Consider the following 25,256-nt stretch of genomic DNA (forward strand, 5'->3'; position numbering starts at 1 on the left):
ACCGCCCCCTTGATTCTGGAGGCCGCGTGGCTGCGGCCTGGTGGGAATCTTTCTGTGACCCTTTGGGTTCAAAGAAAACACCACCCCGGGAACCCACTATGTGTGTTGACCACGTAGAGCCTTCAAGAGCGTGGACCCCAAAACAGAGCTTCTGGGAAGTGTTCACACAGGTCCCTTTCAATAAGTCACGCACTCACGACTAATCATTTTCCCCGTCGTTTTCATTTTCCAGACACGACATAGTAACGGGTCAAGCAACTTCTACCTTTTCCTGTTTCCCCTTTTCATGGGAAAGAAACCACTCTGTCTTTCCATATCTCAAATGGAATTGAACCCTTCTTGTAAAGTCTACATGTCAGGGAAAACCCCGCTGCTGTTCTTAGCTACTTCCTCCTATTCTTTGGTTCCTGGCACAGTGGAAGTCGCCATGCGCCCTGACTTCTATTTTCTGCTCTGAGAGCTGTCATAATTTATTTGCCTATTGGTATTTGAGAATGCTGTGTTTATTTGCAAACCAGAAGACGGCTTGGCTTTGAAGCTACGGTGACTGTTCTTTCCTGTGAACATTGATGGTACGTTTTTCACATCAGCTTCTGAAATAAGAATGTGGTAGTTACATGCCTTGCTGACCATACTGGGATTTTTCGAGTAACTCAATGCTCCCTTATACCGGCTAGTGACTTTAAGTTAAAAGCTATTTAGTTTGAAACAAAGAAAGTGTTTTAATGTCCACATTTAAAAAAAAAAAAAGGGAAAAAAATTAATGATAAAGAAGAAACCACGAGCAAGTACATAGACTCAGTATTTTTAGGTCATTTCTTCTTAAAGCCAACATCTAATAAATCCGGAAAGTTCTTAGGGCCAAAGGTTAGTGACTGTGCGGGTAAATGTTTGGATGCAGAGATTGCTATTAGGTGGAATTTTGGGTCGGGGGGGGGGTTTATAGAAAAAAATGAACTTTTGCCTCATGTGACTGCTAACCATTTTCTGAGTCACAGAGACCCTTTGCTGTTAGCCATTTTATTTCTGTAAATCTCTTTGTTTTGCCATCCTTCAGATATCAAAGAGCATGTTATATCTCCGAAGGATTTCATTTTATTCGGGGTCGACTGAAATCTTTTCAACATTTCTGCCTGTGTTGCTCAATGCAGATGATATCTTCTTTGGACCCATTTGAAATGACATGTTTTAAAGGAGCCCTGTATGAAGAGAGGCCACCCTTGCCTTTTGAAAAGAAATTAACAGAACGTAGGAATGCGTTGGCATGCTGGGGCTATTCTTAGCGTGTTAGAACAAACCAGCTTCATCTTGGATCCCAGAGTTGTCTTCCTAGGGGCACTTGAAAAGCCATGGGAGACATCCATTGGGATCGCAGCAATGGCGGGTGAGCTGCTGGTACTTGGCGGGGGTGGGGGGTGGGGCCCCTCATAGTGATAAACATTCTAGAATGCAAAGCACAGGGCCACGCAAGGAAACATGATGTCATCCCAAACATGGTTAGTGTAAGTACTGGGAAGCATTGGGAGAAATCCTAGGCTCAGAAAAATTGGGATATAAAGCATCTTCCCCATCAGGCTCATCTCCCTCTTCTACACAAGAGCGAACTGAGCACACACATCTGGTTGTTGTTGTTGTTGTTGTTGTTGTTGTTGTTGTCGTTGTTTTTCAAGGTTTCCCTTTTTTTATTACTATTTTTTTCATTTTATTTTTTTAATTTACATCCAATAAGTTAGCATCTAGTGCAACAATGATTTCAGGAGTAGATTCCTTAATGCCCCTTCCCCATTTAGCCCATCCCCCCTCCCACAACCCCTCCAGCAACCCTCTGTTCCCCATATTTAAGAGCCTCTTCTGTTTTGTCCCCCTCCCTGTTTTTATATTGTTTTTGCTTCCCTTCACTTATGTTCATCTGTTTTGTCTCTTGAAGTCCTCATATGAGTGAAGTCGTATGATATTTGCCTTTCTCTGACTGACTAGTTTCGCTTAGCATAATACCCTCCAGTTCTATCCATGTAGTTGCAAATGGCAAGATTTCATTCTTTTTGATTGCCGAGTAATACTCCATTGTATATATATACCACATCTTCTTTATCCATTCATCCATCGATGGATATTTGGGCTCTTTCCATACTTTGGCTACTGTTGACAGTGCTGCTATAAACATGGGGGTGCATGTGCCCCTTTGAAACAGCACACCCATACCCCTTGGATAAATACCTCATAGAGCAATTGCTGGGTCGTAGTAGGGTAGTTCTATTTTTAATTTTTTGAGGAACCTCCTTCTAAGGTGGCTGCACCAACTTGTATTCCCATCAGAAGTGCAAAAGAGATCCTCTTTCTCCGCATCCCTTGCCAACATCTGTTGTTGCCCGAGTTGTTCATGTTAACCATTCTGACAGGTGTCAGGTGGTATCTCCTTGTGGTTTTGATTTGTCTTTCCCTGATGATGAGTGATGTTGAACATTTTTTCATGTGTCGGTTGGCCATCTGGATGCCTTCCTTGGAGAAGTGTCTATTCACGTATTTCGCCCATTTCTTCACTGGATTATTTGTTCTTTTGGGTGTTGAGTTTGATAAGTTCTTTATAGATTTTGGATACTAACCCTTTATCTGCTATGTCACTTGCAAATATCTTCTCCCATTCTGTCGGTTGCCTTTTAGTTTTGCTGATTGTTTCCTTCGCTGTGCAGAAGCTTTTTATTTTGATGAGGTCCCAGTAGTTCATTTTTGCTTTTGTTTCCCTTACCTCTGGAGACGTGTTGAGTAAGAAATTGCTGCAGCCAAGATCAAAGAGGTTTTTTGCCTGCTTTCTCCTTGAGGATTTTGATGGCTTCCTGTCTTACATTGAGGTCTTTCATCCATTTTGAGTTTATTTTTGTGTCTGGTGTAAGAAAGTGGTCCAGGTTCATTTTTCTGCCTGTCGCTGTCCAGTTTTCCCAGCACCACCTGCTGAAGAGACTGTCTTTATTCCATTGGATATTCTTTCCTGCTTTGTCAAAGATTAGTTGGCCTTATGTTTGTGGGTCCGTTTTCTGTTCTGTTCCACTGATCTGAGTGTCTGTTTTTGTGCCATCAGGGTTTCCTTTTACCCCTGCCCCACATTGCTGCAGTTTTCACGAGAAACCACAAGGAGCCTGAGATCTACTTCCTCATTTCTAGAACGACTTTCTTGGTTATGGCTCACGTCATTTTTCTGTGGGGGACCAACACGCAAGTACTCCACCAGTACAAGCTTTTGTTAGCAAATGCCAGGCAGTGTCAGACCGTCCTCTTGCTGGTTCTGGAAGCGTGGGGAACACACGCTGACTGGCTGGTGCAATGCTGTTATCTCCCACATGAGCAAGAGGCAAGCTTGAGATGACCTTGAAACAAGGCTGGGGTGGGGGTGGGGGTGCTGCTTTTGTAACTTTGCTGTGCTTTTGCTTTCTGATCTCGTTTCTCTGAGGGATCACATCCCACTGAGAAGTATATGGGGCTGCTGAACCAAGGCCAGTCCAGCCTGTCCCTGACTTCAGGCACAAGGTTCAGGAGAGGAGGTCCCAGCGGCTGTGACACCAGTGACAGCGGGCTGGAGAATTCTATTCAGCTTCGTCAATAAAGTCACATATAAATGCCTCCATCAGGGCGCCTGGGTGGTTCAGTAGGTTGAGTGTCCAGCTCTTGACCTCAGGTCTGGATCTCAGGGTTGTGAGCGTGGCCCAAAGCCCTGCGTTGGGCTCCTCACTAGACATGAAGCCTACTTAAAATACATACGTACATAAATAAATGTTTAAAAAAGAAAATACATTTAAAAATATATATTACTAAGGTTGATGTCCAAGAGCTTACTGCCTGTGTTTCCTTCTAGGAGTTCTATGGTTTCAGGTCTTACATGGAAGTCCTTAATCCATTTTGAATTATTTTTGTATATAAGAAAGCGGTCCAGTTTCATTCTTTTGCATGTAGCTCTCCAGTTTTCCCAGCACCATTTATTGAAGAGACTGTCTTTTCCCCATTATATATTCTGGCCTCCTCTTTCATCCATTAATTGACCATATGCCATGGGTTTACCTCTGAGCTCCTCCATTCTGTTCCAGTGAGCTATGCACCTGTTTGGGTGCCAGTACCATACTGTTTTGATTACCACTGTTTTGTAGTGTAGTTTGAAATTAGAAAACATGGTGCCTCCAGCTTTGTTCTTCTTTCTCAACGTTGCTTTGACTCTTCAGGGTCAGCCCTGTGTTTTAACTCTTTAGCAACCATTCTGCCTTTCACTTATATTCCCATCATGCTATGCAAATGTACATTAAACATCTAAACATATATACGCACATTGGAGCACCTGGGTGGCTCAGTCAATTGGACGTCCAACTTCGGCTCAGGTCATGATCCCACGGTTCGTGGGTTTGAGCCCCACATCGGGCTCTGTGCTGACAGCTCAGAGCCTGGAGCCTGCTTTGGATCCTGTGTCTCCCTCTCTCTCTGCTCCTCCCCTGCTTGTGCTCTCTCTCTCTTTCTCTCTCTCTCTCTCTCTCTCTCTCTCAAAAATAAATAAAAATTTAAAAAAATTAAACATATATCCACACATATTCCTAGTTTTAATTTTTTAGGACCTCTTCTGAATTTATTTTCAATGTGGCAAGATAGCCTAGCTATGTAATTTAAACAGAGAGTTCAATAGGTATTCTATTCCTGTAGCAAATTCTAACCCTTGACTTTGACACACTGTACTTAGATCCCACCCTCCGTATAAGTTGTTATGGCAAAAGGAACAACCGTGGTGCAGATCACCAGCATAAATCTACTGCAGAATTCAGCACAGTGTGCTGGAGTCCTGTACCCCCAACGGCATGTGTAAATTGCTAACTCTGTGCTCTATGTCACGTTTTCAAGTCATTGAAAACATGGTTGGACGGTCATTTTCCAACTCTTGGGGAGTGCACAGCAGGGAAGACAGATGTTGAAAAGATAAACCCACAACCAATTGTAGTCATCATAGGTGCCAGGAAAGAATAGGAATGCTTAACAGAAGAGTTTGCCACATCTGGGGGCCCAGGGGCAACTTTTGTGCCCCCAGAGATGACATTTAAATTATTATTCAAGTGGGACTTGGCTAGGAGGAGATGCAGGAGGTGATCCAGGCAGAGGAAGAAGCTTGGATGAAAGCCCTGAGCCTTAGAAGCCTGGGGAGCAGTGATGAACCAGGTCCGTGTGGCTGGACCTGGGCTGTGGCAAGGGCAAGGCAGGACCTGTGCCGAAAGGTCCCAGGAGCCACTCATGGTCTGGATGATGGATTTTCTCCTGAGAGTGAACGGAGGCCCAAGCAGTGCTGGCAGGAAGAGAGAGACAGGCTGTTTTGTAATATCCAAGTTAGGAATGTCTCAAAGAGGCTGTGGTGGTGCATTTTCCAAGACTCACCTTCTAGAATGTTCCCAAGGCACGTCTTCCTCCTTGTATGCCAGGTCCTATTGCTCTACTGCTGTCCAGTAGCATGCAGAGAACTGGGCGAGGATTTCCAGACATCCACTCCTATAAACAGAGCTGCCCTAAGCTTACGTAAAGGCACCCGTGGCCATCCACAAGATGGTGCCCACAAGATGGTATCCTCCATGTCACTCCCGAGGCAGCCCCAGGTGAAGGCGCCCTCCTGGCAGTGAAAGGGGGGTGGAAGAACAAACTAGAGAGATGGAAAGAAGGATGGGGAAAAGAAACAGGCAGGGATTTTAGAAAGAGCCAGAAATTGTAACCAAAATGGTAGCTATGAATCCAACTAAATGAGCAATCGCTTTGAACACCAGGGGTCTTAATGACAGGGATTGTCGGAGGGGATGAAAAAACAAGACCTCACCAGATGCTGTCAATAAGAAACACACTTTAGATGTGAAGACACATGGAGATTAAAAATAAACGGGTGGAGAAAGAGAAACCGTGGTAACACTAATCGGAAAAGAGTCAGAAAAAACTGGAAGAAATGAGTGGTGTGCAGAAGGATGGACCGGAGGAAGGGAGAAAGGGGAGTGTGCTCACAGTCCCCCCCCGACTGCAAAGCCACCACGAGCCAGGCCCTGTGCTGACCCCGGGTGGGGTCCTCTTAGGGCCCCACAACCACCCTGTGAAGTAGGTCCTACCTTCATAGTTTCAGAGACTCAGGTCAACCTCCCTCTTAGCCTCTCAGAATATGGAACACGGTCCACCTTCCTGGTCCGCTTCCGTTAGAACTTTTCTTCTGCAGCTACTTTATCAGTGTTAGCTCTAGCTGCCCGTGACCCTTAGGTTGAATGGGGGGAAAGGGAATTTTGCATGGCCCCCTTGTCTGGCATTTACAGAACGTCCAGCAGTCAGTCTGATCTTACACCTGAAGGGCAAGTCGAGAGATTTTTTTTTCTTTTGTGCTCTTTTTAAAAAATTTTTTTTAAATGTGTATTTATTTTTGAGCGCGAGAGAGCGTGAGCAGGGGAGAGGAAGAGAGAAAGGGAGACACACAATCTGAAGCGGGCTCCAGGCTCTGAGCTGTCAGCACGGAGCTGAACACAGGACTGGACCTCACGAACCTCGAGATCATGACCTGAGCTGAAGTCAGATGCTTAACCGCCTGAGCCACCCAGGCGCCCCTCTTTTGTACTCTTAAAAACTTTTTCGGAGCTGCCTGCCGAGCTCTGCTGTGTGGGCCCTTTATGTACACCAGAGGTGTTCCAACTTGAGTGTGTAGCCTATCACTTAGAGGACTTATAAAAACCCAGATCCTGATTCATTAAATATGTTCTGTAACTGCATAATCAGTTACCGCAGATTCAGTGGCTTAACGCAACACGCATCTATTAGCTGACAGGTCTGTAGTCAGAAGTCCAAACGTGGGCACCTGGGTTCTCTGCTCAAGGTCATACAAGGCTGGAGATTAACAAATGATAGTTGAATGAATACACGAATGAATCATTTTTCTTGATGCTCGAACGTCTGCTCTATATCCCAAACAGCTCACATAAGAACCTACTCAATATAGGTGCTCAAAACATCTCCACGTAGGTAGAACCCTGCCTCAGAAAAGCTCACCTGTCTAGGGGACTTTCCCCCCTGTAACCGATTTGCTGTCTGGAATTTTCCTCTTAGCAATGCAGTCATTCCTTTGGGGACGAGACTTTGATCTCCATAATATGCTGATTAAATACAAATTCTCTGAGAGCTCTTATACTTGAACAGCTGTCATCATTAACACTGTAATGGGGGGGGGGGGGGGGAAGCTCATTAGGTAACATTCCAGTCTCGTTAGAAGGGAGACGCAGAGGGCAGGGCCGTCCCAAGGAGAAAGAAAGAGCTCCGAATGTGATTCTGGGTCAGCAAGAAGAGTGGAGAAAACACAGATGAGGAAGGGGTAGATGTGGGGACACGGGAGTGACAAGAAAGAATCTGACGGCTCTGCTCGGAGAAGGCATCATGCTGGAGGTCATTTGCAAAGCCCGGATAAGAGATTTTCCAAAACCCAGCAGATAACTCTCTGCCAGCCACCCCCTAGAGCCTGCTGAGTTGAGTGTGCTGCTTAAGATCTGGTCATGCTAATGCGCAGCTCAACACCAGGGAGCAGGACAGTCACGTGACCGTCTCCTGGCACGCGGTGGCCCGGACTCCGGTGAGAATGTCCCAGTCAACACAACTAAGTGGTTGGTCACTTCACTGGATAAAAATGGCTGGCCAAGGAGATTATCGAAGAAAACACAAAAGCAGTATTTTCTGGTGAAATCCCTGTTTTTGAAAAGTATTTAGGTAAGTAAGAAAGGGGATTCTCTCAACAGTTGGCACCCCCAAAGTATTAACGAGTTAAGAACACCAGGTTTGGAAATTGTGGGTAACAAACATTCACAGGGCAAAGAAATGAAAGCCACAAGCCACACACCGCTGTGCAAGAAATAGGGGGTAAATTTCCTCTCCCCCTAACCGTCTAACTTTGCAAGAGTGTTATCTGTTAACCACGGTTTCTGTGACCATTGATACATAAGAGAAAGTGAAGGGAGGGCAGACAGAGAAGCCTTCGTGTTATTACAAAAGTAATAAATGTTCACTGTAAGTCCAAACAGTAATACTAATTAGTCCAAATAGGTGCAAAAGGAAAACCCTGCAATCGTAACTAACATGCACATTTTTTCTTTTCGCCACAATGGATCACAGCAATAAACGTCGCTTTGTAACCTGCTTTTCTTTTCTCTTAACAGTAAGTTGTGAACATCTTTTTTTTATGTCGTTAGTTTTCACCTCCTTAGTGTGAAGGGCTCTGTAGCCTGTGGAATGCATTCAGCATATTAGCCGGTCACTGGTTGGTTTTGGTATGTTATTTGCACAAGCAGGATTGCAGGGTATATGTTTGTATCTAAACCTTTGCCCACAGCTCTGTACTTTCTGTAGAATAAACTCGTAGGAGTAAAATTGTCGGGGCTTCAACTGACATGGTAAATACTGAGATTCTGAAACTGTTGAGTTTACTACCTTTTTTTTTTTAACTGTATTTTTTTCAAGTTCCTTAACATGGATCAATGACCTAATGATCTGGAGTAAAATCAGTAGTATTTTCATGGAGTCCAGTTTAAAGTCTGTCCTACTTGCGGGATAGTTCAGATGATTAACTTAGTGTACAAATCTTTGACCTTGGAACTTGTTGGTTCCTTGATCTTGGGAACGATTGGTGGTTGGTTGTGATGAAATTATAAAATGGGGTTCGTGAGCGAATGGCTAAGAAAGAATTCTCAAGAGGCGTCTGGGTGGCTCAGTCGGTCAAGCGTCTGACTCTCGATTTTGGCTCAGGTCATGATCTCATGGTTTGTGAGTTTGAGCCCCGTGCTGGCAGCGTGGAACCTGCTTGGGATTCTCCCTCTCTTCCTCTCTCTTTGCCCCTCCCTTGTTCTCTCTCTCATTCTCTCTCTCTCTCAAAATGAATAAAGTTCAAAAAGAAGGAGAAGAAGGGGAGGAGGAGAAGGAGGAGGAAGAAGAGAAGAATTCTTGAGACGTTTTTGGTGCAAAAAGGCGATTTCATTACAGCATGGGGACAGGACCCCGGGCAGAAAGAGCTGTGCCAGGATTGTGAGGAGGGACTGATTAAATACTTTCGAGTTTGCGGAGGGAGAAGGGATAGAGAGACAGTAAGTTTCTAGGGAATTTGGAAGCAAGGCTTTTCAGGACCTTGAGGGGCTGGCGCTGTTAAGATAAGGTTACTTTTAGTCTTTAATAAAACACACACGTTAAGGCACTAAGGCAGCCATGAGGTCCTTGAGGAAGGTCACGCTTTCCATGTTTCAGAGGTCTACCAGCGGGCTGCAAGCTGTAAGGACATTTAACTTAAACTATGTTTTTCTTGCCTTTGTTTCCCTCTTCGGTTGGTTGGTTGGCGAACACAGTGACACGCTCCAGGACCCTTCAGGAATAGAGGATTTGCCACCCAGCTGCCCTTGGCAGTTGTCCCTTTGGGGGATTATATCAGCTGAGCAGAGCCACCCATCTCTCTAAGTTCCCCACCCCTTCTCAAGGTCGCTGCCATCCCGGAGCTGACCAATGTGGGGGCATCAGCACAAGCCCTTCTTCTGCTCCAGTGAGGGTCGCGTCGTCCCCAGAACCCCCACCCCACCCCCACCCGCACCCCCACCCCACCCCCCAGCGGTTGATGACCCTGTATTCCATCTTCAGACTCTTGGGGGAGGTTTCTTTAAAGGATGAAGTCAGGGGGCACCTGGATGGTTCAGCACGTTGAGCGTCCAACTCCCGACCTCAGCTCAGGTCGTGATCTCACAGTTTGTGAGATTGCCGCCCCCCCCCCCCCCCCCCCCGCCCCGTTGGGCTCCGTGCTGACAGCGTGGAGCCTGGTTAGGATTCTCTTTCTCCCTCTCTCTCTGCCCCTCCCCGGCTCATGCTTCCTCTCCCTCTCTCAAAATAAACAAATAAACATTAAAAATAAAATAACATAAAGGATGAAGTCAGGCACCATCTTCCTAAGACTTATTTCAACATAAGAAGTTCGATTAAGCTGGATCCTAGATTTTTACAAAGGCAGTTTAAATGGTCTGTTAAAGAACTGTCTTAAAAGCCTCACTCTGAAAATACCTGGAACTCTGTCTACTTTCGGATCATCTCTAACCCTGTCTTCTAAGGCCATTCATGACAGAACCTTTCTACCTCCATCAATCACAAACGAGTTCTGCAGAAATCTGTAAGTGGGTTAAGGTTCTGATCCTTAGCCATGCTGGCTGCGTCTCTGGTATGACCCAACGTCTTCCTAACAATTTCTAAAGAAACTAACTGTGGTTTGTAGTTGTTTGAGGAGAATCTACGTAATCCCTATAATAATGTCTCCACCAGTCGCTTACATTACTGTATAATTTCAGAGGCGGGAGAGAACGTTCAGCAAATGCCCAGGAAGTCACTTATGAAAATGTGTTGTGCCAGTGAATGGGCCAGAAGGAAAAAGATGAAGAATTGCCTTGTGAGGCGTAATGGACATGCTCTCTAAATGTATTATTTGAGGGGCCCCTGGGTGGCTCAGTTGGTTAAGCGTCCAACTTCGGCTCAGGTCATGATCTCACGATTCGTGGGTTCTAGCCCCACGTCGGGCTCTGTGCTGACAGCTCGGAGCCCGGAACCTGCTTCAGATTCTGTGTCTCCCTCTCTCTCTGCCCCTTCCCCGCTGGAGCTTGCTCTCTCTCTCTCTCTCTCAAAAATAAATATTTAAAACATTTTCTTAACAAATAAATGCATTATTTGAAGTAGATTATGTGACATAAAACACTTTGAGCCAGGGGGGTGGATGGGTGAGCGCCTTCGTGTGTATCCCTATCTCTCAGTGTCTGGCTCACAGCAAGGGACTAAGCTATTTTTGATGACTTCCTAAATTAAGCCAGAGGCCAAAAGCTCAAATGCCTTTGGGGTCTGGAGTGATGGGGACAATGATATCTGGAGAGCACAGGGTTTAGCCACCAGTTCAGCCATCACCATATGGGTCTCTGGGCCCTGAGTTGACACATCTTCCCTTCCCCCCCCCCCCAGCAAAGAAGCCAGAAATTCTATTTCTAGGGCCACCTAGGTGTCTCAGTCGGTTCAGGGTCCGACTTCGGCTCAGGTCGTGATCTCGTGATTCATGAGTTTGAGCCCCACGTCAGGCTCTGTGCTGATAGCTCAGAGCCTGGAGCCTGCTTCGGATTCTGTGTCTCCCTTTCTCTGCCCCTCCCCTCCTCCCCCCCCCCCCAAAAAAAAACATTAAAAAAATTTTTTAAATTCTCTTTCTATGTGAAACTTCCCAGTTTTTCAATATTGACAACTAACTTTTTTAAGTGTTGGGGAGCTGGCAATTCTAGACCTAAGGGGACAGCTCTTCCATCCCAGATGCTACGGAGTAAAGATGTGTGCCCAAGTTCTAGTCACTTGACAGGAATGCCCAAATTTCCTTAACAACAGACCTGGTGCAACCATTCTCTTTTTTGATGGTGCGTGTTAATATCCAAGTTGCGGTGGAGTCTCCTTTGTTCTGTGTTGATAATTTATCTTTTTCTTTTTAAATATACTTTAGTATATTTCTTTTTTTTTTTTTTTTAATTTTTTTAATCTTTATTTTTGAGAGAGAGAGAGTGAGGGAGGAACAGAGAGAGGGAGACACAGAATCCGAAGCAGGCTGCAGGCTCCGAGCTGTCAGCACAGAGCCCGACACGGGGCTCGAACTCACGGACTGTGAGATCATAACCTGAGCCGAAGTCAGACGCTTAACTGACTGAGCCCCCCAGGAGCCCCGGTATATTTCTTTTTAAATATATGTTAGCATATTTTAAATCATTGTGCCATTCTTACGAAGACAGGATATACTTCCTCATGCAACTTATTTTCAGACTTTAAATAATCAGGGAAGAAGGCAACAAAAGTATACAAAGGCAACCTAAGCTGTGGCCTTGTTAGAAACTTCTCAGCTACAGACAGGAAAACAGGGCCTGGGGGCGGTAATGGAAATAGTAGGAAAGCACTCATGACACAGTTTTCTCTTCTCCCGCATTTGGCAAGGAACAATTTCTGAGCTGACTCCTGAGTTTTTAAATTGGGTGTGGATACAAACTCTGCAGAGCAAAGGTTTTGAAAACTGTGTTTTCTATCTGGTTTTACGGATTTTGATTTTGCTCCCCTCTTTCCTCTCTCTTGCACAACCTTCTCACTTTTTCATCTTCTGCTTGTTTAACCAGACATTCACCGGGTATCGATAGGCTGTCGTGTGACCCCAGCACTGTGCCAGGTTCCTCGGGAGAACCTACTAGAATGACACATGGCTTCTGCCTCCCGGCGGCCCACGTCCTGCCCACATCTGGTTCGGTCAGTTCTTCCGGATGAGCATGGAATATGCAACGAAAGGATCCGGGTTCTTCCGTCAGCGTTCACACTAAAAAGTAGAGCTCATATTTTGAATGGAAAGGGGGTTTATGGGGCGCCTGGGTGGCTCAGTCAGTTGAGTGTCCAACTCTTGATGTCGGCTCAGGTCGTGATCTCACGGTTTGTGAGTTTGAGCCCCGAGTTGGGCTCTGAGCTGACAGCGTGGAGCGTGCTTGGGATTCTCTCTCTCTCTCTCTCTCTCTCTGTCTGTCTCTGCTCCTCCCCTGCTCTCTAAATAAATAAATAAATAAATAAATAAATAAATAAATAAATAAACTTAAAAGGGGGGTTGGTTTAGTTGATGGGAATGAATCAATGCAGGGCTGGAATGAGAGCTAACCAGCCCCATGAGTGGTAAGCACAGGGGCAGATTGTCGCTAGCCTGCTCCCATACACTTCCTGCCCAGGCGTTTTTGCTGCCACAAAATTGTGCCCCAGCTGAGGAAGGCATCAAGGCAGAAATTAAAATCAGTAATTAAAGCGAGGTGGGTCGGGAAAGGACTCGACAAAAGAGAGCAAATAAGGGATGATTAAATAGGGTGGCTTTGGCCACAGTCACCTCTGAATAAACGTTACCTCCCTTAATCCACGTCCGCTGGTCTCCAGGCCGCTCATTAAGCATAGTTCCGATTTGCCTATGGCTGTTTTCTCCGTCTTCGGCCTCCTAAGCCGTGCGTTTCCAAAAAGTCACAGAGGGTTGTTTAACCTTTCTGTACTAAGGAAAGATTGAGGTAATAAGGAAACAAAAGTTAATGGGATTTTGAGCTCACGTGGAGTTTAACAACTGAGATGAAATCTTGCCTGAGCCCTGACCTCCTTTTTAAGGTATAAATTCGAACATGCTTCTCATCCCTAGTTTTTCCTAATCAACTGATTATTTCATTTTATTTCTTCTTTTTTTTTTTTTTTGATGATTGCATTTTTTTTTTTTTTAACACTCTACCATAACCTTTAACAGAGTATGCCTGCCCTTCTGCTAAAATACATCGATCCTGGGGCGCCTGGGTGGCTCAGTCGGTTAAGCATCCGACTTTGGCTCAGGTCATGATCTCACGGTCCGTGAGTTCGAGCCCCGCATCAGGCTCTGTGCTGACAGCTCGGAGCCTGAAGCCTGCTTCAGATTCTGTGTCTCCCTCTCTCTCTGACCCTCCCCCATTCATGCTCTGTCTCTCTCTGTCTCAAAAATAAATAAACATTAAAAAAAAAAAAAAACATCGATCCTTTTTGACACTGGCTTCAATACGCCACCCATATTATATATTTAAGTCCTTGAAAGTTCTGTGTTCTCCCAGAAATACTAATTATGTGTATACTCTCTTGTACTAATCCGTGCAAAGTAGCAGATCCGTCAGACTCTTCTGTTTTCCAAATTATCAGAAATGTGCCAGGCTGAAGCTTAGTATTAGTATCATTTCTTCTGCGTTACCCTGCAGATCCAGAGGATTAGTGCTTATTAAACATAGAAGTGATCTTCACTTAAGACGGTTTTCTTATTGTAGATTTGGAATTCTTACGGCAGGCGTCACCCTCTGTCGTGGAAGAACCCCAACCTGCCTGTTTTTTTTAGGGGGTTCTGGTTAGAACCTTGGAGCCCATCAGCAGAAAGGTCACCTGCTTTGTTTTACGTTTGCTTTGAAATGGAGGCCCCTCCCTGTGACACAGCCGATCTTACCAGTAATAAAGTAGTGCTAAAAGCAATAAATTCCTGAGCCCAAATCTGGCCTCCTCCCCGAGCTCATTCCCTGATTCCTCCTGACAGAGAACGAGAATGGAGATTCCTTCCGAGATCAAGAAGAAGAATATTTTTCCTGCTCTCTTTCTTCTCCTGGATCGTTAGGGCGAAGCTCAAAGAAAAATGGGGATTTAATCACACTGCCGCATAGACAAATGGTCTCCGTGGGTTTTGATCATGAATCTCATTGGTAAAAGAGTTTTTAGTACATCTGCCAGTGAAAGCATTTTTGTTCATAAATTCTACACGATTTCAACTCTACACTGGGCACCTTATAAAACATACCCTAAAAATAGGCATTTTAAAAAGACATCAGTGGCATTAAAAGAAGTGAAAATATAGTAAGCTGAATATGTTCTTCCCACATGCAGAAGATTTTCAAGACGGCTGCCATAGACCCCGAAGAATCCTAGGCCTCCAGGAGCGTCCCAGGGGTGGGGCCGCCAAGTCTGGACTTGATGGCTCAGTGCCCCCCCCCGCCACCCCCGCCTGGGTGACCTGCGGGCTCCCACACAGCAGGGACGGAGAACGTATGTCCCGGAATGGGACTGGCACCCTCTGAGCACACATGTGCCTTTACCGATGCTACACCACGTCCTGTGACAAAAAGGAGTGGCATGGCCTTTGCTTAAACCAAAGACACAGGGACACCCTTCAGTCAGGAACACCAAGGGCCATGGCCCTTTGATGCCTGGTGAATTCTGGCTCTTTGTGGGACTCAGATGGGCCCTCCCTGGGGCAGTCTCTGAATGTCGCAAACATTTACCAGCATCTCCAGGAAGCACAGAATGAGTGCTGTTGCCCCCATGTGGCTTTCACTGCAGTCAGGGAGATTTGCCAGATAAGAATGTAACAGGAGGAGAGCCCACAGGGTCACTGGGTTAACGGAAGGGCGTCTCCCAGAGAAGCAGTGTTTGTGATGGGCTTTAAAGGATATATAGGGGTCTGATGGGCAGAGGAGAGAGACAAGAGAGTAGCTGGCTGAGGGCAGTGAGGAAAACAGGCACAGCTGAGGGCTCCATGGCCGGGAAAGGCCTCAAGCCTCACTGGGCATCTTGCTTCCACCCTGCCGTTTGCTCTATTCTGAACTAAGATACTGGAGTGGTTCTGTTGTATGGAAGTCAAGTCCTGCTCAAAACCCCCTGATGGCTGCCACCTCAATCAGAATTTAAGCCAGAGTTCTCTCAGGGCTCAAAGGCTCCCATGGCCTTGTTCCCAACCACTTTCTCCACACTTCTCCCCTGCAGGGCCTTGAATGTGCCAAGATTCTCTTGGCTGGGCGCCTTGGTGTATTCTGTTCCCAGGCCCAGAATGCTGTTCCCCAGCATCCCACAGTTCAGTCTCCCACTTCCTTCAGATCTGATGCATCGACATGTCACCTTCTCAGGGATGCCTTCTCTGACCAGTCTCTCTTTCAACATCTTTCCCCAGCTCTTCCTGTCCCCTCTCTGTGCCTTTCCCTCAGCACTTACCACTGTCTAAACACACTTTACCCAGTTATCTTGTTTCTTTTCTTTTTCTTCTCTTCCCATTTAGATTATCAGCTCCGTGAAAGCAGAGGGTTTTGTCTGTTTTTGTTCACCCTTGAATCCCCAAAACCTAAAAAACTGCTTGGGTGAAAGAATGGATGGGTGGATGGATGGGATGGGTGAGTTGATGGGTGGATGGATGGATGGATGGACAGATGGATGGATAGTTGGATGGATGGATGCATACATGAATACTTAGTAAAAGTCGTCATCTTCAACCTAAGGAACAATGGGAAGTCGCTGAAGTTTTTCCCATGGGAGAGAAACATGATCAAGCTCGGCTTCGAGAAGTTACCTGTTGTGGGAATTATGTACTATCCTGGAGCCATAAGAAATTGGCCACCGTGAGGCCTGTTAGAAAGGTATTGCAGTCGCAGAAGCCGCCTGAAGTGCTGTGCGGGGAGTGCAAAGCGGAGGGTGGTACAGAGAATCCACAGACCTCTCCCCGGACCTGCGGGCAGGGCACCTAGAAGAGGAAGACATCCAAGATGCCCTAGACAGTCCAGCCAGAGCAACTGAGAGAACGGAGGTGGGGAAATGAGCTCCGACACCAGAAGGTGCAGCTGCCGGGGGAGCACGGCGCTGTGGTTCCCTGGAACCAGCCTGGAATCTGCCGTTGATAGACCAGGGTGAGTCCTGGCTCCCCTAAATAAACTGTGCCCTTCTCAACCTCAGTATCACGACAGGTGAAGTAGGAAACAGAGACCCGGCTCACACACAACCACCCCCGGTAGTGTTTCAGGCGCCCTGCTCAGCGCTCTGCCAGCATCACATTGTTGGATCCCGCTCCACCGCTGAATTGGATATTAACCAGGGTTACAAGCTGAGGACAGGAACACTCCCCTCGGTTAATACCATCGATCAGACTGGGAAAACGGTAAAGATGAGTAAGCGTGAGGTCCTAGGTCTCTCCACTGTACAGTAACCGAGGTTGGAGGAACAAAGCTCCACATCAGAGGCAGCAAGGGCTCCAAATACGAAGCAACAATAAAACAATTCCATTATCTCAGAAGCTAAAAACTCACCTAAGCCCTGAGTTTCATTAGCGTTCAAGATGAAGACTCTTTAAACGGGTACCTTTTATCTCAGTCAGGTATGTCCTCCCCCGCCCCGCCCTCCGGGCCCCCCCCCCCCCCCATCTTTTGTGAATTGCCCCGTTCTTTGCTCTGCTTCGGTTTGCACATCAAGGTCCACACTCAGTTTCCCTTTCTGGTCGTTTTGTAGAACCGTTTCCCTGGTGGTGGCACATTCTTGGCAGAGGTGCAAACTCCTTGGGGTTTATAAGGACGCGCTGAGGTCATCCTAACTCTGCTCCGGGAATGCTGTAATGGAAATGGTGGAATTCACCCTAAACCTCAGTTTTTCCTCCCTGAAAATAGAAAACTTCTTAGTGAAAATATGCTCTTACTGCAAGTTAGATGAATTTAGGATTTTTATGGCACGAATGGAAGAAATGCAAAACATCTAAAGCTTTCAGTTGACTAAAGCATTTCATTTCTTCTTCAACTTCTGGTGTCAGTTTTACTAATTTAAGTGCAATTTTTGGTATGCTTCTCAAGAGCTCTAATGAGACATTAGGCACCGCTGTCTTCAAATCACTTCTATCCGACTAGCAAACAAGAATCAGGAATGCACTTGTCTCCCAAATGACAAGGGATACACATGTAGGAACGTCTACTTTTTTTTAATCCTTGTTTTGGAACAATTTTTATCTTCCATGAGGACAGGCACTGTTTACAATGTAATGCTTTTGCATAGGACATTTAGAAATCCAAGTTCCCGTATAATAGACACGCAGCTGAAGAGCGGACATTCCTAAAAAAAAATTTTTTTTAATGTTTTTTCTTGAGAGAGAGAGAGAGAGCATGGGGAGGGGCAGAGAGAGAGGGAAAAACAGAATCTGAACTAGGATCCGGCTCTGAGCTGTCAGCACAGAGCCGGACGCAGGGCTCGAACTCACGAACCGTAAGATCATGACCTGAGCCGAAGTTGGACGCTTAATCGACTGAGCCACCCAGTTGCCCTGAAGAGTGGGCATTCCTGATGAGAACTGTCAGATTAGCACATGAAGGGAAACTGAGATGCGTTTAAAGCAGTGTTACCTCTGGGTACAAGGACGAGACAGGTGTCCTATTCCTTTATAACGTCCCTGCAGCCAGGGCTGGAGCGCCATGAAGGAGCCTTGCCACTCAGTGACGTACTTCGAAAACCCGTATCTGCTCCATGCCTCTCACGCAGTAGCTGAGGAAGCCGGTGCTGGGGGACCGTAGGTGCCCCTCTCTGGTCCAAGGCCCTGGTCACTTTGTGACCCAAGGAGTTTTGCCAAAACGCATTCTTTTCAGCCCCCCTACAGTTGGTTACTGTTTTGAGCTCCTCTTCTGGGTGTAAAAATGGGAGCACTCAGGATCACAATTTGATTCAAATGGACCTTAAAATCAAGTCAAAGGCAGGTACAGAATCACACACTAGGCTTTTGGGGCAGCCTAGTGAAAGAGCGATCATTTATCATTTATTTCTCAGAGCAGAAATTTTCCTCTTCTTTCTCCTCTGACCCCCGTTTAACTCTATTTGCTAAGGTGGACTCCAGGAGAAAGAGAAAAAGCGTGGGGGGGGGTGTGGAGGGGGACCATGGGGTGGACGTGGACGTGGTGGGGCAGAGGGGAGGGGCGGTGCACCTCAGAGCCCTCCCCAGCCTCTCTGGAGGAGGCTCCTGTGTCCTACCTCCCCCTCCCTTTCTTTCCCCTTAGCGCCTCCCCCCCCCCCCCACCAACGCCTTCCATACCCACACTACCACCACCGCCACAACGTGCGTGTGTCAGGGACAGGCTGCCGACAGCACTGAAAATACGGCACGCCCAAACACACGCTACCCATCGCCAAGCACCATCTCATGCGACCGTATCCCCGTGCGGTTTGAGGCAGACCCGTACTATTCACAGTGTTCCAAACTGTTTTAGAATATATGCATTTAGATCTTTTCGGGTTGGGAGTTATGGGTAATTTGGCAAAGCGAACACCATAACTGGTTTCTTACATAACTCTACAGTTGGCAGTAAGGCAGTGCGCATTGAAATTAAGCAATGCTCATTCATCCAAGACTTGACTTTTCCTCCTTTGGAGGGATAAATGCTCCGGTTTCGTTTTGCTCCATTATTGGAGACTGTAATATTATTGGCTAACTTTAATGGTTCTCTGAAGGTAATTCTTACATGTGAATGGCAGAGTTCTAGTTAACTTCTGGAAGCTTAGGAGGTGTCTCTGTGTGCCGCTAGACTAGACAATGCTTTTAGAAGTAACTTGAGTGCTTTTAGGTGATAATGCAACTGGGGAGATTGGGAAGGACCGAGGACCCAGGCTGCCCACAGGGATCGAAACTGGAAACGTGCTTAGCACCTCAGAGTTGCAGCCTTTGGAAAGAAGGGGCAGATATTTCACCTGAAAAGGGGCCCGTTTTCAGGTACGCTCTCCAACCCTGGCATGCATTCCTTTCATTTCTTCTTCCTTTTCTATGAGAAGAAAAACGCAACTTTTAGTCTGTGTGTCTCAAAACAGGACAGCTGATCTCAGTGTTTTCTTTCTCAACTCCAGAAGCTAGATTCTCTAAAATGTGTTTGTATCTTTTTCTGAATCCAGTAGCTCCCAGAAAATGATCAAAGTGTTGCATCTTCCTAGTTTCCAGATTACAATAGTAAAATTTTCCAGTGAAGAATCCCAGGATTGCTTGAGGAGCTCTTCTCACATTCCCACTGTGGAATACAAGTGAGAATGGGGACATTCATCCAGTAAAGTTCAATTAGGGTGGAAAAAAAGCGCCATATTTCAAAATGAATTCCACTTTTTTTTTTCTTTAAAAACAGAGTTCATTGACCAAGAAAGATTTCAAAACGTTTTCTCTAATACCCCAACATGAAACTTGGATTGAGGTTTTCAGGGAATTACAGGGATCAAACAACTAGCCAAGGCTTGAGTTTCCAGGTTTCCCAAAGGCTCAAAACTCCCCCAGAGGCTAATTACTGTTTACTGCTGAGACCTTCCTCATTTTTCTTCTGTAACATTTTCCATCTTAAGAAGGGTGGTCCCATTCAGCTGAGGAGCATGGTGTCTGAGTGGCTGAATGGAATTACTACCAGTGGAAACTATGTTGCAAGAGGAGTTGATAAAGCAGCTGCAAGGCAAACCTTGGCTGTTTTTTCCATCCTCCCCAAGCAAAGTTAATTAGCATAGGGAAAATGACTAAGGTGTTGACGTCACCTCTTTCCAGTAGAAACTTACACTCTGTCTCTGTCTGCCTAAAAGCATGCAGGACTTGACTCAGGAATTTGCTGTCCAAACAGGATGCTCTAGAAGCTGTGCTTTTTTTTTCCCAGGGGGCTGGACTTCGGTGCTTTATAAGGGCCTGCTGGAGCGACAACCTCCAGCCTCTTGCAAGGGACCGTCACTTGGGGCTTGACTGCCTGAGTCGCTAGTGCTTTTGCTCTAAGAAAGCAAGATGCACTTTAGAAACTTCAACTACAGCTTTAGCTCCCTGATTGCCTGTGTGGCAAACAGTGATATCTTCAGCGAAAGTGAAACCAGGGTAAGGCTTCTAATATAATGTGATTTTTGAGAGGTTTCAAAGCACTGTATTAATTGGAAATAGCAGCTGAAATATTTGCGGGGGTGCGACGTGGCTGTCTTGCGGGTTTGGGGGTTTTGAAATAAGTCCAAAATATTTGGTGCTTTATCAAACAGAGCTGTTACCCGAGGGATTAACTGTGAAGGAATGTTTAAAACTCTCAGTATTTGAAAACATCCAGGTCCCTTGACCAATCAGTAATGCAAAGTTTTAACATGGTTTGTATTTTTCATTCTGTGTAGGTTGTAAGCAACCTTCTAGAGGGAAGCTTTTTCTGGCCGTGAACAGAGCGTTTCACTTTGACATCTAGAGATCAGAACAGTGTAATTTTATCTTGGGAAATAAATATCGCAAAGATATTTGTATGTCTGTGGTAATTACAAGGGCCTGTCCTCAAGTTTTCAGCTTCCTTTAGCTAGGGAAAATGCAGCCATAGCAAACAATAAAACTGGATAAATATCTTAAGTTTAAGTGTGGGGAAGCAGCTCTCATTGGTGGTAATTAGTAGAATTAGTCATTGTAGTCACCGTGCTTTTCTTCTTCATTCGATTAAGATGTAAGATTTCCATCAGTTGTCAATTGATCTTTAACAATATTGTATATGAGTGAGTTCTGTGTCTTGTGTTTGGGGAATGGTGTTCGTGCTATAGGCTTTAGAGCCCATGCCATATTGGGACATGTGAAGGATTTTTTTTTTTTCTTTAATCAAATTGAACTGCACGAGTGTGTATGATGCTTGACAGCTAGGACTGTGGTTTCTGAACGAGATAGCAGCACATTCTATGTGTGAAAATCCCACAAAAGCTACGTATTTCATATTAGCCTTATGTGAGTAAAATCATTCTTTATTCAATCAAAGAGGGACAGCGTCCAGCAACTATAAGAGCTGATCCCAGCTGTCAGAACAAATAAGATTATTTTTTAGGAGAATGGCGTCATAGTGATGTGGCTTTAACAGACGCTGTGTGCCTTCTCTTGTGGTCTGGTCCTGAGCCCTGACTTGTATTCTAAAAATATTCCTCAAAGTCATCTCCCCTAAATTCTGAATCATAACTCCAAAACTAAACAGTGGGTCACAATGCCTATTGATGAGGTCATGCAAAATTCCAAATATATATGCACAGACCGTGCGCCAGAAACTTGCCTGAGCTCCCGCTGGAGAGAGGTGGGGAAAAAGTCCGCCAGCAGCCAGATGAAATCCTCTGGGAAGCATCTGCTGTGTAACATTTTTCTCATTCTTTGCCTCTGCAAAACCCCTCAGAGGTTTTCATAAACGAAAGCAAAGCCACGGGATTCAGAGAGAGAAAGTTGGTGAGTTGTTACCACCCCCACCCTTGGAACAACCTGCCTGGTGCAGACGGGCTGACCGCCCCCGCCCCCACGCTGGAACACAAGTCCTGTCCTGCCCGTGAAGCCTCTTGCGCCTGGAAGTGCCATGCCCTTGCCTCTCTCTAGCACTGAATATTCTTGAAAATGTTCTCTTGTAAGGCGTCCCCTCTGCAGAAACTGCTTTCCGCAGGTTTCCAAGGTACTCGGTGCGCCCCGCCCGCCTCCTCCTCGACCTCGGTCCCCTTTGTAGAAGGCGCGCCCCTTCCCCAATGGGACCCTCAGCCGGCCCTTTCTGCCTTGCGCAGACTTCCCACCACCTCTTTCTGGAAGTTTTGACTATCAACTCCGTCTCTGGTTGGAGCCTTGAGACCTCGCTGTGGTCTCCCATCTCGCCCCACACCCTCCCGCAAAAGCCACCACCGCAGGACCCAGCCCAGCAGGGGCCTCTCCACACAGCTTCTCCCAGAAAGCTGGTGAGCTCCTTCCTGAATCTAAGCCTAACACCCTTGGACTTGGGCATTTCCATCCTAAGAACTCATGCTGTTTTGTAATTTTCACTAGGCGTTGTAACACTAGAGCTAGAAATATACATACATTGTAGCCCGCATGCAGAAATGGATCCATTTGTGGGAGGCAAACCGTAAGAGACTCTTAACTACAGAGAACAAACTGAGGGTTTGCTGGAGGGGAGCAGGGCGGGGGATGGGCCAAATGGGTGCTGGGCATAAAGGAGGTCACTTGTTGGGAGGAGCACTGGCTGGGGGTTCTACTCCTGAAACCAATACTACGCTGTATGTTAACTAGCTTGAATTTAAATAAGTAAAAATTTTTTCTGAAAGGAAAGAAAGAAATGGGTCCTTTGGCAGTACATTAATTTTTAAACCAGTATTATTTTAGAGAGTTAAAAAGTAACAGACTCAGTGGGAAAATAATAGGGAGATTTCTTTTTAAACCTCTTCCTTTACACTGAGAAATGCAGAGTTTCTTATTAACTTCATTGTTTCCCAATGCAATAAAATTAAAAAGAAAAATTTTTTTAATGTTTATTATTTGAGAGAGACAGAGACCGAGAGAGACAGAGAGCAAGCAGGGGAGGAGCAGAGAGAGAGGGAGACACAGAATCAGAAGCAGGCTCCAGACTCTGAGGTGCCAGCACAGAGCCTGACTCGGGGCTCAAACCCACAGACCACAAGATCATGACCTGAGCTGAAGTCGGCTGCTTAACCGACTGAGCCACCCAGGTGCCCCCCCCCCTGCCAGTGTGTGTGTGTTTTTTTTTTTTTCAAAGGCGTTCCAGTGTTTTTAAGCCCTAAAGAAACATCTGATATACACAGCCACTCCCTGTGTTGAGCAGTGGGGGTGGGAGTTCACTAGGCCTGGGAAGGTTGTTGGACATAAGGAATTGTTGGGGGGGGGGGTGACAAATTACCAAGCTGGACATCCTTGGAATGTCCTCCTTTCCTACTTTCAAAAGAATGTTTCTGCGACTGGTAATTGTTTTGCTGATTGAATGAATTTAAGAAAGCCTACATTCTAACTTTCTGAGAAAATCACCTGTATTAGAATTTAAAGGGGCCAAAAGCAAATCTTCCTTGAAGGGGTAAGGCTGGCTTTTCTTGTCTAAGAAAGAAGTTGGGTGTTCTCGAAATGACACTAATTCCCTTCCTCAAGTGGAAATGCGATGTAGTCGTCAGGACTCCTATGCGGGTATATTTTAACTCCTTTTATTTTTGTTATTACTTTTCAGGCCAAATTTGAATCCCTCTTTAGGACATACGACAAGGATATCACCTTTCAGTATTTTAAGAGCTTCAAACGGGTCAGAATAAACTTCAGCAACCCCTTATCTGCGGCGGACGCCAGACTCCAGCTGCATAAGACTGAATTTCTTGGAAAGGAAATGAAATTATATTTTGCCCAGGTGAGTTGAATGCAGTGATACACCTGCTTCTCCCTCTCACCCTTTTTAAAAGTAGCTCAGACATTGATTATGTTATACACTGATTTTTTTTTTATGCATACGCATTTCAATTGCAATGTTGGAATTAAAAGTATATCCTGGGGGCGCCTGGGGGGCTCAGACAGTTAAGCGTCCGACTTCAACTCAGGTCATGATCTCACAGTTCGTGGGTTTGGGCCCCGCGTCCGGCTCTGTGCTGACAGCTCAGAGCCTGGAACCTGCTTCAGATTCCCTGTCTTCCTCTCTCTGCCCCTCCTCTGCTCACACTCTCTCTCCTCGAAAATAAACATAAAAAAAAATTTTTTTTTTAAGTAGATCCTATTCTGTACCCTTCCTTTTTTACCGTGTATCATTCGTGATCATTCTACCACAACATTAAAATGTGTTTAGTAAGATCATTTCCAGGTACGTAATATTCTACCATATAGATACTTCAGACATATTTAAGCAGTCTTTACTCTCAGACATTTATCTTGTTTTCCAGTGTTTCACTATCACAGATAACCCTGCAGGGAACATTGTTACATCTCCACCCTTTTTTTTTTTTTTAAATTTTTTAACGTTTTATTTATTTTTGAGACAGAGAGAGACAGAGCATGAACAGGGGAGGGTCAGCGAGAGGGAGACACAGAATCTGAAACAGGCTCCAGGCTCCGAGCTGTCAGCACAGAGCCCGACGCGACGCGGGGCTTGAACTCACTGACCCTGAGATCTTGACCTGAGCCCAAGTCGGGAGCCACCCAGGCGCCCCTCTCCACCCTTTTTTTAAGCATGTTTATTTTGTCATTTAAATGACAAAAGCAACACAGATTAACTGAAACAATCCAAGTACAGTACAAAAGTCCCTAAAGTAAATAGGTAGATACATTTCTCCACTCCCCCTTCAAAGCCATCGCCTAACATAACCACCTTTGAAAATCTAGTGTGAATCCTCACACACTTTCCCCTTCACATATACAAACATACAAGTGCATGAGTATGAGTTAATTTGCTTGCACACACAAAAAAAATTGAATTACTACAGCCTTCGTTTTTACTTAGCAGTGTATCGTGGACAGCCTTTCTGGTCAACATACCCGGCTGGGTTGATTTAAAACTCTTAAGAATTCATTTTGAGGAAGGCAAAATTCATACTCTAAATTTTGAATGTCCCGCCTATTTAAGAAAACATCAACATGGGGTGCCTGGGTGGCTTAGTCGGTTGAGTGCCAGACTCTTGATTTCAGCTCAGGTCATGATCTCACAGTTTTGAGGTCGAGCCCCGTGTTGGATTCTGCACTGAACGTGGAGCCTGCTTGGGATTCTCTCTCTCTCTGTTCCTTTCCCGCTTGCACGCGCTGTCTCTCTCTCTCTCTCTCGCTCTCTCAAAATAAAAAAGAAAGGGAGGGAGGGAGAGAAAGAGAGAGGAAGGAAGGAAGGAAGGAAGGAAGGAAGGAAGGAAGGAAGGAAAAGAGAGAAAGAGAGAGAGAAAGAAAGAAAGAAAGAAAAAGAAAAGAAAGAGAAAAAGAAAAAGAGGGAGAAAGAGAAAGAAAAGAAAGAAAGAAAAGAGAGAGAGAAAGAAAGAAAGAAAGAGAAAAAGAAAAAGAGGGAGAGAGAGAAAGAAAAGAAAGAAAGAAGAGAAAGAAAGAAAGAAAGAAAGAAAGAAAGAAAGAAAGAAAGAAAAGAAAAGAAAAGAAATCAAACATCAGCATGTGTTTAAAAGCAAGCGATCTCCAAAATGGCCCTTGACCT

The 25,256-nt window shown here is 45.6% G+C and overlaps 1 protein-coding gene across 2 annotated transcripts in view; it reads left to right on the forward strand.

Annotated features, from left to right (window-relative positions):
- RCAN1 (regulator of calcineurin 1) overlaps window positions 1–25,256 on the forward strand; it is a 100,501-nt gene that overhangs the window by 68,285 nt on the left and 6,960 nt on the right. The window contains exons 1-2 of one of the 2 annotated variants that reach the window (XM_015062554.3): window positions 19,970–20,197; window positions 23,313–23,486. In XM_015062554.3, coding sequence (XP_014918040.1) covers window positions 20,111–20,197; window positions 23,313–23,486 — 261 coding nt within the window. In that variant the 5' untranslated portion in view covers window positions 19,970–20,110. Of the gene's footprint in view, window positions 1–19,969; window positions 20,198–23,312; window positions 23,487–25,256 lie in introns of those variants that run through there. The other variant, XM_027041650.2, reaches the window with a different exon arrangement.

This window comes from Acinonyx jubatus, chromosome C2, assembly GCF_027475565.1.
Source record: "Acinonyx jubatus isolate Ajub_Pintada_27869175 chromosome C2, VMU_Ajub_asm_v1.0, whole genome shotgun sequence".
NCBI lineage: Eukaryota > Metazoa > Chordata > Mammalia > Carnivora > Felidae > Acinonyx > Acinonyx jubatus.